General features: G+C 38.5%; 1 protein-coding gene across 2 annotated transcripts in view; it reads right to left on the bottom strand.

Moving 5' to 3' along the window:
- Crppa (CDP-L-ribitol pyrophosphorylase A) overlaps positions 1-17,616 on the bottom strand; it is a 293,326-nt gene that overhangs the window by 133,319 nt on the left and 142,391 nt on the right. For both annotated transcript variants that reach the window (XM_021179106.1, XM_021179109.2), the window contains exon 9: positions 6,480-6,611. In XM_021179106.1, coding sequence (XP_021034765.1) covers positions 6,480-6,611 — 132 coding nt within the window. The remainder of the gene's footprint in view (positions 1-6,479; positions 6,612-17,616) is intronic.

Here is a 17,616-nt window from a genome sequence, read left to right as displayed (position 1 = left end):
TTGAAGAATTGAAGTTGGAATTTTGATGGGGATTGCATTGAATCTGTAGATTGCTTTTGGCAAGATAGCCATTTTTACAATGTTGATCCTGCCAATCCATGAGCATGGGAGATCTTTCCATCTTCTGAGATCATCTTTAACTAACAAACTCTTTAAACATAATTTTGTTTTCAAACTTAGACAACTTTGAAGATATTATTTACATGACTTTCATACTTTCCCAAACTACTAACTCTGAGCAATAAAAAGACAAGTAATATTGACAAGAAAAACCATTTTATCTCATAAAGAAGAAAGAAAGACATGTAAAGAGAGAGAGACAGAGACAGAGAGAGAGAGAGAGAGACAGAGACAGAGAGAGAGAAGAGAGAGGAGTCTATTGGGAGTACATGACTAAGTCCTGTAGAGACAGTCAAGTGTTCACTCAGTTACACTAATTAAATTCCACAAAACTATTCACTGATGAAAACTAAGGCTAACCTCCACTAATGTCGCTTTATGTTTTTCTTTGTTTATGTGCTTCTCTGTTTAATGTTTGGCAGCATAAAGATATACCTATAGCTGGACTTTTGGCTGCTTCATGGGTTCCTTTCTATGACCCTTCCCTACCTAATACCTTCCAACCCCTCAAAACTCAGTAAGAGAATCTTGTTAGACTGCTACCAGTTGATCAGGGAGTTCCTTCAGGCAAGTTTGATCTCACCATCAGTTTATCTCCAGCCAGCACCAGCCACCTGCAAGCAGGAGCAGCAGGAGAAGCAGGAGCAGCAGGAGCAACAGCAGAGGCAGTGGTTGCCACCACTCTGACATTTTTATACCCTCTCAAGAGTCCCCTGAATTCCTAAATTCTGAACATCATATACCTGTAAGACGGGCAAAATGGCACCCCTGCTAGATCATGCAGTAGTCATAGTCAGCTACTGTGGATGATCTGAAGCAGCCCCATATCCAACACTTGGGGTTAAAGCAAAAACATATTCCTCTAACATTTCTGGGCTTAAAGAAACCAACATTCTTACTACACGTACCTACCTACCCTGTGAAAATCCGCTGCTCTTGAAGGGTGATACCAAATAAAACTTCAGGATAGGAAAGAAATTCCAGTCTTTGGACACAAAGATATCTTAGAGATGTTGGACTTGTTTGTGTATTTCCTAGCAAGGGCACTTGCAGGAATTACAAAGACTCAAAATCCCGAATGTTTCTAGATATCCATCAGTGAGCACACAAGGCCTTCAAAGCAGACAACCCAGCATAATAGCATTTAACCCATCAAATACAGTATATTTGTGATGTAAGACTTACTTACATAATTTAATTTAGTGTTGCTACTAGGCTTCGCTCTTTACTTTCATATCTTGTTTTGGGGAATTTATATGACTTTCATAAGTCTCTCACAAATAATTATTAAGCAAGAATGTACAGAAATGCTTTGTTAACTTCTGTTTTACTGTCTGGCTCTTTATCTGTAGTAACATAAAAGTTGGAATTTAGAAGCAGAGTCAATGTGACGGAGCCTAAACTCCAATCTTCAGAGTTGCCTTGTGTGGCCCTGCTAACTGCCAGAGTCCTTTCTAGTGTTCCCATTGATGAAAGCACTCACAAACTCAAGCATTCCTTTCTAAACTCCAGTGCCTCTGATCCAAACCACCAGAGGATTGTTAGCAGCAAGAAAGAAAAATGAGAACCTCTGGCCTGGTGGTGGTGGCACACACCTTCAAACCCAGCACTCCAGAGGCAAAGGCAGCTATGAGTTCAAGGGCAGCCTGGACTACAGAATGAGTTCCAGGAAAGCCAGGGCTACACATAGGAACTCTGTCTCAGAAAACAAAAAGAGAGGAAGAAATCTGTAGACTAAATCCTACAGCACCCTGCCCTGTTGAGATGTTTCAGTTTATTGCTGTTGTTATTTTTGTTGTTACTCTTATTATTATTATTATTATTATTATTATAGCCCTTTCTGGATAAATTGAGCCCTCTTCTGTTTGCTTTTTATTTTATTTTTATCATGATGTTAAAATAAATTAACATTGCCTCTCTAATCTAAAGTACATTAACTCTAAGACATAGTTTAACAGTGAAATAAAAAAATAGTTCACTAAAACTCTCATGGTCATACAAGGGAAAGAAAAAAACCCACTAGCTTCAGGTTTGCGATTTGACACATAGGAGAGTGAGGCCCGCAGTCTCATCTGGCTGAGCCAGCAAAGCCTCCAGCTCTCCATCTTCTCTGCATACACACTTTAGGTTCTGTTTGGAGGTTTATTTGGTCGGTTGAGATAGGGTCCCATTATTTAAGTCATGCTGGACTCAGACTCATAATCTTCCTGCCTTGTCTCCTGAATCCTGAGAGTATAGGCAAGTTCTACTATGGCCTGCTTCACACAATGGTTCTAAATTCTAAATTTTTATAAACATAGCATTTGAGCCTTAAAATCTTTACATAAATTGTCAAACACTATACAGCTGCTTCATTGGTGTGGAACCAAACAGACATTGACTCATCAAAATGGTCATATGTTTGGAAAATTCTTTAACCATGAAACCATATGTTTGTTTCAACCTTGAATAACTGAGGTTTTAAAATACATATACAGAGTAGAAAGCTACAGGGCTTTATAAACTTTATAGATCTTAAAAATTTTATTACAGTTCATGAATAAGAAATTATAGAGACTGTATACTTGTAAATATTTACATGAAGAATCACTGTAAAATACTTTAGATATCAATAAAATAGGTCCACAAACTTTGTTATTAGCTTAAAACATTCACACATTAAATATTATATCTTAATAAATTCATAAATATATCAGACACAGATTTTTTAGATAATTAGAATACATTCTTCCAATAGAATTTTTATTTTTCAACTCAGTGAGTTCTGTAACAAAGTTGGATTAAAACTAAGAAAGAATAAGATTTTCTTTTTTAAGACAGTGTCCCAAACTGTTGATCTTCATACTCCAGACATCCAAGTGATGGATGGGCTTACCAGTGTGCCCCAAAATCCTGGATGGGAGTAACCTTTTACTGACCAACGTACCCTGAGAGACGACTTTACAGGCCTTTTCTCTAGTTCACCTTGGGTAGCTTATGGAGACCTGGCTTTGTAGGTCTTGGCTCAGAGTCACAGAGATCTGTCTGATAGCAAGCAATGGACTCTTAATGCCTATTTTCAGGTAAGCACACTTTCCCACCAGGGAATTCTCTCAGGTACAGAGTCACATAGATACCTCTTTACACTTCACAGCGTAAGTACGCAAAGCATTATGGGTATTGGAATGTTATATTAAGGTTGCTGGATTCAGCTGGTAAAAGTCACAGGTATTAAGTTAAATTCAAATTGCATAAAAGCAATTTATACTGCATGTGTGTCCCATGTCATATTTGGGATGTACTTACTACCAAACACTATTCGTGGTTTAGGAATTATAAATACCCAAGGTACCCAATATTTTACCTAGCAGCTCCACTCTCTGCTGACAGTAGGCTGCAATGCATTGGAGCCATGGAGCTCCGAAGTCTCCAGGAACTGGATATGCACTTTGTTTCTTCCATTTCGAGCTTTACCCTAAATAAGTTTTATTTTACATTTGCACCCTGTGGTGTTAGCTTTCATCCATGATGCTACATGTTATGAACATGGAAAATGGTTTATTTATAACTCCTATCATATTTATATACTATAACCAAAAACTACAGTATGTTGAGGAGGAAATGTTCCTGACCCAGACCTGAGTTCTTACTCTGCCAGTTCTCTGTCTTTGAGCAAGAATATGTGTCTCTTTAGGCCTGGGATGGTTTGCCTTTCATAGCCTCTACAGTTTCAGCATCTTAGGTTTCCAGGATCCCATGTAAACTAAAATGTGTCACCGAAAGGTCATGTTTACATATTTTAGAAGCAAAGCTACATCGAAGTTAAAGAAGGCTAAAGTACTGCCTAAAAAAAAATGCTCTTTATATTTTCAAGACTCACTAACTTGTACAGAGAAACTAATGTCATTCTCAGCTCCAGTTATCTTCCGACCTCACAGTGCCATGTAGTGTTGCAAATGCCCCACATGCCTGTATGGCTAATGATCATTATATTACATTAAAGTTTACCTATTTAAGAAATGTACCTGCAGAGAATATGACAAATTGTAGCTGTATGTGAAAATGCATTCTTTTGCTGATTGCTCACACCTACATACATTAAAAGAATTGTTTATTTATTTATTTATTTTACATTTGCACACAAATATGTGTGTGTACATGCACACATGTGTACAGGTGTGAGCACACACCAGAAAATGGTTTCAAATCCCTTGGAGCTGGCCTTACAGGTGGCTGTAACCTGCCCAGCGTGGAAGCTGAAAATTAAACTTAGGTCCTCTGCAAGCTCTTTTACACATAGAGCCATCACTCTATGTTCTACCCATATGCAAGTTTTAAATATCTGTGATTACCTGGAAAGCCAGTAATGAATCAAATTTATTCCAAACCACTCCAAAAGCAACTGTCATATTTTCTGAGCCATCTCCATGAGACCTCAAAGATGACATCATAAAGTAGCCAGAGGTCTAATGACAGCTATGTATCACGAAAAAAGGCAATTCCAACTTCTCAATGAGATTCTCTAAAAGCTGTTTGAAATCCCATTCCTTTGTACAAAGAATGATTAAGAGGAAAGCACCTTGCCTTCCATTTAACTAAGTGCTGCTACTAGCATAGTAACAAAGGCTTTTCTCTAGTTAAGGGCTGTGTTCTATGAGCCTCTGGATGCCAGGCATTCATTTTAAGTGCTTAAGTACCATGTACTGGTAGAGAGCACTTGACTTCCAATATTATGAAAATGATACAAAATTAAGCAATTTCAGGTTTGCCACAGGGCGTGGGACATAATTCAACAGGATTTACCATAAAACAAAAGAGCTCAGTTAAATCTGAAGTTTAAATTCCAACTTGGAAAATAGTTAACATGTTATCTGAAGTATTCCTGTTTACCAAATCTGGCAGCCTTATGTGAACTATCTAATAGTTGGCACTTGCTGGCTTACTATTTTCTTGTAGGGTTTTGTTTTCTTAATTTTCTGAAGGGGGGATTTCGTGCATGAACAATATTTACATCATTTTCTCTCGTCCTTTTCTCCTCTCCAGCTCCTCCTACACCTCCTACCACCTCTCAAATTAGTCACTGCTCCTTTAATTATTGGTAGATAAACATATCTATATGCATACATATGTAACAAGTACACATAAAATCTACCGAGGACATAACCTACTGAGGCTATTCAGTACTCCTCATATGTACATATGGCTAGGACTTTTTATTTATGATTAGATAACCTATCATAGAGTTCATGCCTGGAGAAAACTGACTTTCCTTCTCTTAGCAGCCAATGATTACCTATAGCTCTTCATCTAAGGGTGGAACCTTGTGAAATTCCCTCCAATCAGGCTGCTATGTCAAGGGTTGTTACCCTTATGCAGGTCTTGTTTAGGCAGCCATATTGAAATTCCATGGGTGCGGCTTTCCTGTCATGTCTAGAAGACATTACCAAGCAGCAGTGGGTACCCTGGTCCTCTGGCTCTTGAATCTTTCTTTCCCATCTTCCAGGAATTTCCCTGAGCCTTAGGAATAGGAGTTATATTATAGATACATCAATTGTTACTGAATACGCCTGATGTCTGTTTGGATTTAATGCCTGCTTAATGGGAGGAAATTTATGTCTGACACTAAATCTAGTCAACTCTCTGTGGCTGCAGCAGTCATTGACCCTACAAGACAACCTATTAGTGCCATTCTCCTCAGTGAATCCAATCTCTAACTGTATTGTAAACAGTTTTCCTTTCTTCTTTCCACAGATAAATATAGCTCTCACACTCATTAAAGAAGTTTCCATTTGTAAATGATGAACATTGTCACAGAGATCGACAACTGGTCAAAATGCAGTGCTTCCATCTTTTCTCTAAAGTATTCGTTTTGATTTTTATTTTAATTTTTAATTTTATTTTATTTATGTAATATGTGAGACACATTACAGCCCATGAAGTGATAAGTAAATCCATGTGTATGTGTGTGCATATATGAGAGTTGTATTCATGTTCTCCTGGTAGAGCACACAAGTGGAGATCCAAGAACAGTTTCAAGTATTCGTCCTTCCATTTACCTTGTATGAGACATTGCCTCTCCTAGCTGGCATAAGCATTGCTGTAGACTCTCCCGTCTCCATGTCCTCTTTCTCTTTAAGAGCATTGTGTTTACTGAGCCACCGTCTAGCATCAGCTCCTACACAGGTTCTTGTGACGCAAACTCACCTTCTTAAACTCGTGTACAAAAGCTTTCCCCCCTAAACACTCTCAAGAGTCCCAGATGAATAATTTTCCAGTCATCATTTTCTGCACCATCATCATCCATTTGCTTTATCAAAATCATTTTCCTACTACGAGAAGTATGAAAACATGCATTTTGTAAATGTTAGCACAGTACCTACCTGTGAGTAGTTTAGGAGGAGTCCACTTAGTAGAATATTCCTTTCTTTCACTTCCTTTGCTAATCCCCTAATCCACACCAGGCTTTCCATCTTCTGGGCGAGCGGCACTAAGGTGGAGTCAAAGCAGTGCACCTGAAAGGCAAGCACAACGCTGTTGTCTTTCGCCTTCCTCGTGAGAGAAGTAAAGCTCAAAGCACAACTCGATAGTTGATTCATCTTGTCAATCCATGTTAATAATTTCCAATGTCTTTTAGGCAATACACACCTAGTAAGTGAATCACTCCTCTCTTAAATTTGAGGTAAATATTCAATGGAAATACAACACTGAAAAATATGCTACCATTATGTTGAAAATCATACCAATTACATAAAAATATGATTCCACTAAGTTTAACTAATAATATATTTTTCTTAGTCTATAAAACATTAATAAAATTCAAGTTTAACTAATAATATTTTTTCTTAGCCTATAAAACATTAATAAAATTCAAGTGAACAAAATGTACATTATTTTACTGTGCCTGACATCTCTAATAAATAATTATCTATATCTATAATAAACCCAGAGCATTTTCTATGGAACATCGTTTTTAGCAATATCAGTATTTAAGAAAACATGGCATTAAGGGACTGGCCACAGGGAGTTTGATCATGCTCTAATGAATATATGGGTAACACAAATCAAACTTGGCGTATTTTTTTTCTCCTTGCGGGGAGGATACAAGTATTGGAGCAGGGAACTGGGAGGAATCAGAAGCAAAAGTGATCAGGGTACATTGTGTGAAATTCCGAAATAATTAATAAATCAAACGATTACAATTTAATTAAAACTTAATGAACCTCAGAGTGATCCTTCAAGATAATTTGTTAAGTATAAACATAAGTTAGCAGTTCTCAACCTGTGGGTGGTGACCCCTGCAGGGGTTGAAAGTCGCTTTCTCAGGGTGATCTAAGACCATTGGAAAACGCAGGCATTTAGATGATGAATCATAACAGTAGCAAGATTACAGTTATGAGTAGCAACAAAATAATGTTATTGCTGTGATCATGACAACATGAATGGGTTGCGACCTTAGGAAAGCTGAGAAGCAGTACAAATGATACCAAGAATGCTAAGAAATGTGTGTGCTCTTCTGAAATAACTAATTTAAAATATTTTCTCAGTATTAGACATGTCCTTATTATGTATGCTTACTAACTAGAAACATTTAAAGTGTATGTTCCCCTCATGCTCCTATATGGGCAGCCCTTCTGTCCTGCTCTTCCCTATGGAAATACATTTCATAGGAACATACATCCTATTATGTTCATGCTACACCATAAAGAAATGTTTTTCCACCCTAATGATGCATTTTTTCAGGTAAAAATATCTATATTAAACTGTTTATTTTTCTTTTATTGCTGGAGATTAAGCCTAGCATGCATACAAACTTTTGAGTTATGTCCCAAATCCTATAATGTTTATTTTAAAGAGACTTATACAATGATTCTTAGTATACATTTGTTCAATAGATGTTCAACAGCAATGTTTAAGAACTTGTCATTAAACACATTTAATTGAAAATATGCACATAAAGCTATTTTCTTTTATAATCTAAATGATATAAGTACAATTAAATGCAAAAGAAAGAAAAAATGGCATTCCACAAAGAATCTAAAATAAGAAAAAGGCAAATGTTTTTCAAGAAAATTAAAAGCAGAAGGGCTTTCCAATGAGCTAACCGGATGCTAGGTAGACAGTGAGAGGATATGACTCTGGGACTTTCTCAGCTCTGCTTCTCTGACAACTCACAGAGGTGATGCAGCTTATATTAAGACCAACTCTAGTATAGTGAGCTGTAACATGGCCAGAAGTGTGAAAGTTAAAATGCTAGTCTTCCCACCAGTGCAGTGTAGCCTGTAAATTTGTGCTTGATACGCAGGCCCTCAATGCTCACTACCTAGAGCAAGAGATGTTGGTTCCCATTTAGAAGTCCTGTAAAGCATTGTTTACCAACTATCTTTAAATGGATGAATTGAAGAGATTCTTTTATAACATTGATCAAACTAACTCTTCAAAGCCTCCTTCCTACGGGTTTGTAATATTTAAGTGGATTGGAATTGCTGATGATAGGCTCGCAAAGAAAAAAAAAGCAAGCTAATTTACCAAACTCCAGACAACTGCAAAAAAATTTACTCAAGGATAGAACTTAAAGTCAGAGGGCTGACTAAGGGATATAAAGTCCTCTTCAGTAATGCTGTCACGGAGTGTACCCCTTGATGCTGAACCCCTTGCTGAAAGAACACTGCTTTATGATGCTGAAGGCTTCAAAATACAAGTTGACTTTTAAATCTACATAAGTACCAGTATCATGTAGACACTGTAAAATTGTGCTGGCTAACATGTCACCCATAATTAATGAGTGAACTAGCAAATGGCTTATGTACTTAACCTTGGACAGCTCCATGGGTGGCAAGGGCTCTGGATCCCAGGGTTTGCACAAGCCCATCTGTGCCTCCTCTCTCCTACACTCAATCCTACACATGCTTTAAATTTCTTGAGTGTCCTACTAATATAGTACTGGTCCCAGATGAATTCCAATTAATGTTTAATAATTTAAAATGTGATTTTCATTCATCTCCAAGGACAGGTACATTTGTTAGAGGACCAGAACTAAATATTAAGTATAATAAAACTCCACTTGGCCACTCTTAATTTCATTGTTCGTGTTTCCAGGAAAGCTAGAGAAAGAAGTCAAGATTTGTGGCACGAGAGGAAAGAGACTGTTTATTTGACTAAGACAAAACTTAATTTCTGGAGCTTAAATGTATCCAAATAACACATTGCTCAAAGCCAACAAATGTGGAAGGAAGGGTGGTCAGGAAAAAAGTACTGGTAATTATCAAATAAGTGACTTAGAAGAAAACAGACTCAGACCAGTGATTTTGACACAATAGATACTATAAAATGATCCACATGTGTACAAAAAAGTAAATGGGTAAATTAGGCTCAGCACAGCCAAAGCATGACTTTTCAAGAGTGCATGGGACCCATCCAACAGCTGGTAGAAGCAGCCAGCCACTAAACAGATCAAAGCAGGGTTTATCTCCAGGATCAGAAGAGCTCTTCAAAAACTTTTAACTTGCTTCAACTATTTAAAAATTATATGAAATCTATTAATAAAATTATTTTAATTTAATGAACTTACTTCAAAAAACAAAAATAAGAAACAAAGATCAAGCACCTCACATTGAACTGACTCACTCGGAACGAGTCTCAATGCCTTCATGAAGATCAAGACAGAATTGTGATAAATGGATACAAATTAAGTTATGAGCTATCAGGGAAACCCACAGCAAATGCTTGCCAACAGCTTTTTTAAATCTTTCCAAGCCACCATCAAGCCTAGCAGACAGGGAAAATAATAGCTTCCAAAAAAACCCAAAAACACAAAACCACAAAAACAAAACCAAAAAACAGTAAATAAGAAAAATATTTTAATGTAAACATCAACTACACAGAATTTTAAATTTTCTTTTGATTTAAACATTTTTAAGGATAAGTGTTTTATGAAAGTCTTAATGTTATACTGGAATGCACGCTGTTGTTTCTATCTTTATTTGAAAGGTCAAAGTAACAGAACCAAAACTTTGTATTTTAAACAGTCAAGAAAAAAGTAAAAGCTTTTACTAAAACTCATAAAATATCTTTAAAATTATTGAAGTTTTAAACGATGATTGTTAATTTAAAAGAGAAAACAATTATAATGATTGAGGTTATTTACTAAGTCCACATGCACTTTGGATGAAGGCTCAGAATGCTTGCAGAGGCTTTCATAGCATTGCTCATATATACGATGTACCTACATTAGAGGTTTCTGGGTCTTTGAACACATTGTCTGTTTTCACTGTAATCAAGATACTTTATCTTCTGAAAATGCCATTTAATGATGTTTTCCATTTTAAATTATATTAACACAGCAAATATGTTAAAAACATTTACAAATATAGGTATACATGGATGTTTTTCTACAGGTTCAAGGTAGTGTGTAGTGGACTTTGTAGTTGATGGTGTAACTACATACAGCCTCTTTGATTGATGAGTGAACTTCAGTTAGTCTGCTTACAGAAATCATGTAATGTTTATCTAGATCACCTACCAAAAACTTTTAAGTTTCATGATATAAAACAAAAATTTGGCAAGTCACAAAAATATGCAGATTGTTCTAACTTAAAATATTTTGACATGGGAGTTTCAAACTTTCTGTGACTGGAGAGAATTGCTATTGACTCAGTAGAAACCATTCATTGAGTTTGGATTTTGTTTTTTGGTCTTTTTTTTATTTGTTGCCCCAGTGTGCCATTGAAACTAAAGTGCCATGCTCTCAATGTTGGCTACGCGCTGCTTCTTGCCAGACATGTGTCTGCATAAGGACAAATGACTGACGCTCTATAGGGCTCTAAGCTATAATATCTGGGTGAAGAGATATTAAATAATTTTCCCTTAATGATATTTCCATTTTCTAAGGCAAGTTTTTCAAGGCCTAACCCTCTGAGAGGAGGAACATTTGATTTGGATACATATAGTATAAGAAACTATTGAACTGGGTTGATTATAGGTGTAGGTGCTAATTTCCAGATCTGTCTTCATTGGTTGGGTGTCTTGTTCCTAGGTTTCAGTTTCCTGTCTTAATTTTCAGAGAGTGTGATGGCTGTGTTTTCTGGTAGGAATTTTCTTTGCACCTGATAGTTGCATGAAGGGTTTCATGAAGAAGGTTGTTTCTGGATGTTGGGAACTAAGATTTAGTTGGGGATAGACTACATGACTGAAGGGGTTCACAGAGGGAGGAGAATAAATTATTCCACCATGGCCTGTTCATTTCATCTCCTTAGAATGTGGCAAGACAGTGAAGAGAGACCACCCAGGGGGTCTACTATAGCACTGGGGCTGACACTGGGGAACTGGATCTGGGGGAACAGAAGGAGCAAGGAAGATCTACTGACAGCCTATCTGCTTCCCAGGTAGCAGTGGTCTGTAGATGAGCAGAGTGACCGCTGGAAGTGAGGCCTGGGATAAAGCAAGCAGCAAGTGGACAGAGGGATCTTTGGGATGATGGGAGATCTGTGAGATCCACATGAGATGTGGGCAGTGGGCTAAGAAAGGCTGCTGCAGGTGTTCTGATTAATGCAGTGATAGGGATGAGACTGGATGCTTGAGGTTGGAGAAGAAGGGAAATTGGTAAAGGTCTTCAGTTAGCTTGTTTGCCTGGTCTGCTTAGCTAATGTGTTCACAGGGAATGCCTGCTGGTGTGGTAAGCTCAGATAGCTAGATGAGTTAAGCAAGGAAGGAAGATTGTGAAAAAAGATCTTTGCAATCTATTCTGCAACAGAACAGAGCACTAGATTTGAGGGAATTGCATTGGAAGGTGCAAAAGGAGAAATGTAAATCTTCTGCCAGCCTACTTTGATTAGCAGGAAGTCCTCCTGGGATTAGAAACTGAGACAAAGCAATGGGTGGGCATTCGAAGGGGAGTATCTGTGGCATTCACAGGATATGGGAATGAGGGAGGCAGGTAAGGTTGCCACAGGTGTTCTATTGCTAGGAATGAGACTAGGGGATTGGATCAGGGGGAACAAAGGAAGACTACAGGCGTTCCCATCCCCAGTAGTTTTCTGAAAGTCATGGCTGTGTGTAAGCAGGGGCTGCCCACTAGAATTGGAGGCTAGGATCATAGACTTGTCATAAGAGTTTCCCTGTCCAATTACATTAGGGCAGCAAGAGGCCTGTGATTGGACAAAGAAAAGAGAGGCAACACTAAGAGTTGCAGAGGCAGAGAGAATCTCATGGAGAAAGGAGCGAGGCAAAATGGAGGAGGGTGTAAACCAGCATAGCTTTGACCAGTCACAGGTAGTTATGATATAATAAGGTTAGAATAATTGGGATAAAGCTTTTATCATTATCTGAAATTATTGTATTGGCATCTTGTAAACTGATAATTTATTGATATATAAATCTGATTGATTAATTGTAAGCTATAAGAGTTTAGATTCTACTGGGTAAATGGGTGTTGTGATGGCTGACCATGGGTGGATGGTCATTGCATGGAGCTGGCAGCAGCGATCCTCCAAGGGACTCGGGAGTTCTAGCCAAAAGAGACGGCTGAGTTGAGATCATCTGGCTGGAGCCATAAGGTCTGCTAGCATGGGAAGCTTGCTGGTCATTATTTACTATTTCCCGAAACAAGGACTAATTGGGGGAAGGATGGTTGAGGGAAAAGATCTTTGTGGTCCACTGGAGATGAGTTGAGAGAGGAAAGGGAGACAGTAACAAGTTTTCTGCTACTGAATTGGGGACTAGACAGGGGTGATTGAATCTGGAGATTTAGAAAAATGTCTATGTCCACAGTCAGCCTTTATATTGCTCTGGGAGGAGTATCCCTTCCATAGTTAATTTTTTTTTTTGAATACGTCCTTTGCTTCTCTAGCTGCTATGTTTTGTGACTGAGAGGTTTCTGTAGTGGTTTGTTTCCACTATTTGGATTTATCACTTGTATACCTATCAAAGCATCTGCTTTAGTCCTCCATGAACATCAGGCAAATATTGGTATACAGATTTAAATCCAGACAAAAAAATATATTATAGTTATTTGAATAGGTTTAGCCCCCACAAATTCATGTGTTTGAATATGCTTGGCCCAGGGTGTGACACTTTTAGGAGGTGTGACCTTGTTGGAGGGACTGTGTCACTGTTGGGCTTTGAGACCTGCCTCCAGGCTGCCTGGACTGCCTTCAGATCAAGATGTACAAATGTTAGCCTCTTCTCTAGCACCATGTCTGCCTGGACACTGCCATGATGATAATCTGAACCAGTAAGCCAGCCCCAATTAAATGGTGTCTCTTATAAGAGTTTCCTTGATCATGGTGTCTCTTCTCAGCAATGGAAACCCTCAGACACCTATACACATTAAAGACACATCTCAGGGATGGAAAGATAGTTCAATTGTTAAGAAGAGCACTTTCTCCCAGAAGATCTAAGTTGGGTTCCCAGCACCCAGGCTGACTTGCAACCATCTGTAACTGCATTTTCAAGGAATCCAGTGCCCTCTTCTGATTTCCATGGCCATAGGTATAAATGTGGTGCATATACATATATACATTGCAAACATTCACACAAATGGAATAAATAATAAATCTAACATTGTATTTAATTTGTCATTATCCAGAAGAATATAGAAAACATAATGGGTATTGGCAACTTAAATCACAAGGAAGAATTCAAAATTTAAGCTTCCTCCAGTTTGAGTTTTTGATTGATGTCACAATTCACATCTTTTTATGTGAATTGAGTTTTTGATTGATGCCACAATTCACATCTTTTTATATTGTGCAGTCACTTAAATGATTGTAGGTATCATTTCTATCAAAAGCTTTATGGGAAAATCAAGTGAGCAAGATCCTTGTGTTGGGGTTTTATCCCATCCACTTACAACTCAGGCATGCACAGAGTCGCAAGGCACAGGGTATGGACAGAAATGCATTTATAGCCCTTGTTGCTGTGGAACAAGACTGGACTAGAGTTTGATTCCAAATTGAGTCCATCTTCCCATCTCATACGTTTTGAGCACTGCCTATAGGCACTCATTGCTGCCATATTTTGGCCCTCACAGGAATCGTCTACTAAGCTCTACTCACAAATTCTAAGCTCTCTTTAACCCATGACTTCAAACTTTTCCAAATCTTCATGAAACATTTCCAAAAGTTTCTTAATGACATCACTAGTTGCAATAGTTACACATAAACACACACACACTGCCAGTACTACCAATTGTTGGCATTATTTTTCCATCATACTGTGATTAAAAGCCCACCTGGCTTATAAGGAGAAGATGCTTCTGGCATGTGGGTTTAGGAAATTTCGTGCAAAACTATCTGACTCCAACCTTCTGGGTCTGAGAACAGGTAAGACAGCAGGGTATACACCAATAGCCTTACTTCTTGCAAGTGACACAACAAGTCCATGATAAGTTGACAAGCCTTTATGACATGAGCCTTTGAAAGCCATTCCAATAGAAGTTGAAGTGTACACTGGGTATAGCTACCCTGCTCTACAGCAAGAGCTCCTATAGCTTGCAGAGCCCAAGATATTCTTACCCTAGACAGGGATGACCTGCCAACTCCTCATATAAAAAGTTAATTTAAGACAAAGGATTTCAGTTACTTCTTGTTTGGGAATGTACTAGAACGAGAATTTTCTATTAAATTATTTTTAAGATCCCATTTTCTTCTAATGATATATGTTTCAATTACTCAAAAAGAACAAGTATTGACATTACTCAGTCATCTTATGTGGTAAGGCAGATTGACTATGAGGCTTACTGTTGAACTGGGGATAATGGTATTTATGACAATCAACTCTCACAACTGCTGTCAGGATAAAAGGGGATCATTTATTTTTTAAAGAGAATGGTGACTCATTTCTTCAACCATCAATAAGTGTCTGCTATGACTAATGTTGATATAATTACATTAATAGTATGCATTAGCAGGTAACATTCATTAGGAGGGTTCTGACAGTTACAACTGGAGTGATAATTCCATCTCCTCCAAATTTGAAAAGCAAAAAACACAAGGTTTCCATTAGACTGTATTGTGTCATCATGCTGAGAACTCAGTCATGATCATACACACACTGAAAAAGGTAGCCAGTGGTGCTCGTCAGGGCTCTCTCAGCAGAGTCTATAGGATTATTCAGTTTGGAGGACTCAGTGATGTGTATGCATTAGGTGCTGCCATTCACAAAGATCTCCAGTAAGGATGATGGGCAGAGGACAGGGGGATACATCATGATAAAACTTGCTGTGTTTCACCCCAGCAATGACTCAAAAATAAGTCTTAGTGTCAGAATCCTGTAAAATAAAGCCCGTGGTTTCTGGAAAATTGAATTACATCTGCTTTTCCAAGGGATCACACATAAAATTGTTGCAAACAGCATTCCAGTCTAAGCATGCTCGCATACAACAGTTCTTTGCACTACCTCCAGCATCTTTCCACACATTCAATAAAAGCAATTCAGAATCTGAGAAAACTGCAAAAGTGATCTATTTTAAGGTCACTTCATATTCTTATCCTGAGTGAGCAGCACTTGGGTTTGGTAATGTTCTGACCATTTTCTTGTCTCTACTAGAGAATCAGTCCAAAGTCCATGCTTGCTTTGGGTTTTTGTTTGTTGGCTGGTCTTCTCCTGTTTTAGTTTTCAAGGGATGGGGTTGCCATCTCACAGACAAAAACTCTGACTCAGAATTATTCCTGTCTAAAAGAACTGCAGGGTCAGAAGTGGAGAAGAGACCGAGGGAAAGGACGTTCAGTGACAGGCCCAAATTGGGATCCAGTTCAAGGAAAGGCTTTGAGGCCTGACACTATTACTGATGCTAAGGTGTGCTTAGAAACAAGAGACTAGCATGGCTGCCCTCAGAGAGGCCCATCAAGCAGCTGAAAGAGTCAGATGCAGATACTTATACACAACCAATGGACAGAAGCCAGAGACCCCTGTGGTTGAATTAGGGAAAAGCTGGAAGCTGAGGAGGAGGATGACACCATAGGAAGACCAGCAGACTCAACTAATCTGTTCCCTGCCCCCTAAAACCTCCTAGACACTGAGCCACCAACCATGTTGCATACACCAGTTGATATGAGGCCCCCGACACATATAGAACAGAGGACTGCTTGGTCTGATCTCAGTGAGAGAGGATGCACCTAACCCTAGAAAGACTTGAGGCCCCAGGGAGTGGGGAGCTCTGGTGGAGGTGGGGTGGGGACATCCTCCTGGAGATGGGAAAGGAGGAGGAACAGGAGGAAGAACATTTGAAGGGCAGTCCTGGAGGAGAATAATGACTGGACTGAAAAAAAAAAGTTAGGGGTCTCACTATGTAGCCCTAACTGGCCCAGGCTCTGTATGTAGACCAGGTTGGCCTCAAACTGACAGAGATCCACCTGTCTCTGCTTCCTAAATGCTAGAACTAAGGTGTGGACCTTCCATACTTAAATACTTTGTGACTAATTACCTGCCCAACTCCATGAAACCTGAGCTGCTAGGGCAGATAAACCACTATCATAATTTCTTGGACCACTATTAAACAGTTTCTTCTAGATAAACTGAATTCATCAAGGCAATGGCTCTCAACCTGTGGGTGATGACCCCCACTGCCGTCACATATCAGATATCCTGCATATCAGATATTTACATTTCAGTTCATAAGGTACCCAAATCACAGTTATGAAGTGGAAAAGAAATAATTTTATAATTCTATGATTGAGGGTTACGACATGAGGAACTGTATCGAAGGGTCACAGCATTAGGAAGGCTGAGAACCATTTCATTAAGGGACCTTTCTGCTTAGTTTAATCCATTCTTTATACTGCATTCAGAGTATCAAATGTATATGTAGTCACATCAGTTTTCACTGAACAGAACTGTGGTATGGAGCTTCAAGTTAGAAGTCCCACCTTGACTCTTAGCCACATTCACAAGAGTTCCCTATTTGTGTAGTCCTTCTACTACAGATCCACCCACCAGTTCTTTCCATCTCCAGCCACTCTTTGTCACCCTATCATGAAGTAATGATTTTCCTCTGACACTCAGAGCTAGACCCTGCTCTATCTCCAGTCTCTGCCACCTTAACAGACAATGATAGGCTAAACAGTCAAGTTATATGCATGCCTGATTAGATACTCTAAACATTAGAAGTTATATTTACTGTCACTTTGCCTAGCACCTATTTTTTTCTCAAATATTTCTTAATTCCTTATCTACCACTTATTTAGAAGGGACAGAAACCAGCAATTCTTGGGCAGTTAGCAACTAGAACATTTCCCTTGTTGCTATGGTCACTATTTAAGTATTTATTTCAAAATAAGAGTATTTATTTTAAAACTCTTTAAAGATAAATACAATTATATCTGTACTTTACTGAAGTAAAATAATACAGAACTTACCTAGCATAAAATACCACAACTTCTTCAAATAGGATGGCTTTTAAAAGGAATAACTTGCTCAGGAGAAGGGAGCACCATCTTGGTTCCGGGACTCTGCCGAACTTAGGAACTTAATCTGCACAGGTGAGAGTGTGCACCACAGAGGCAGACAGCTTCTGGGACAGGC

Source organism: Mus caroli, chromosome 12 (assembly GCF_900094665.2).
Source record: "Mus caroli chromosome 12, CAROLI_EIJ_v1.1, whole genome shotgun sequence".
Taxonomy (NCBI): Eukaryota; Metazoa; Chordata; class Mammalia; order Rodentia; family Muridae; genus Mus; species Mus caroli.
The sequence above is the reverse complement of the archived record's forward strand: the minus strand, read 5'-3'. Positions and strand labels throughout refer to the sequence as shown.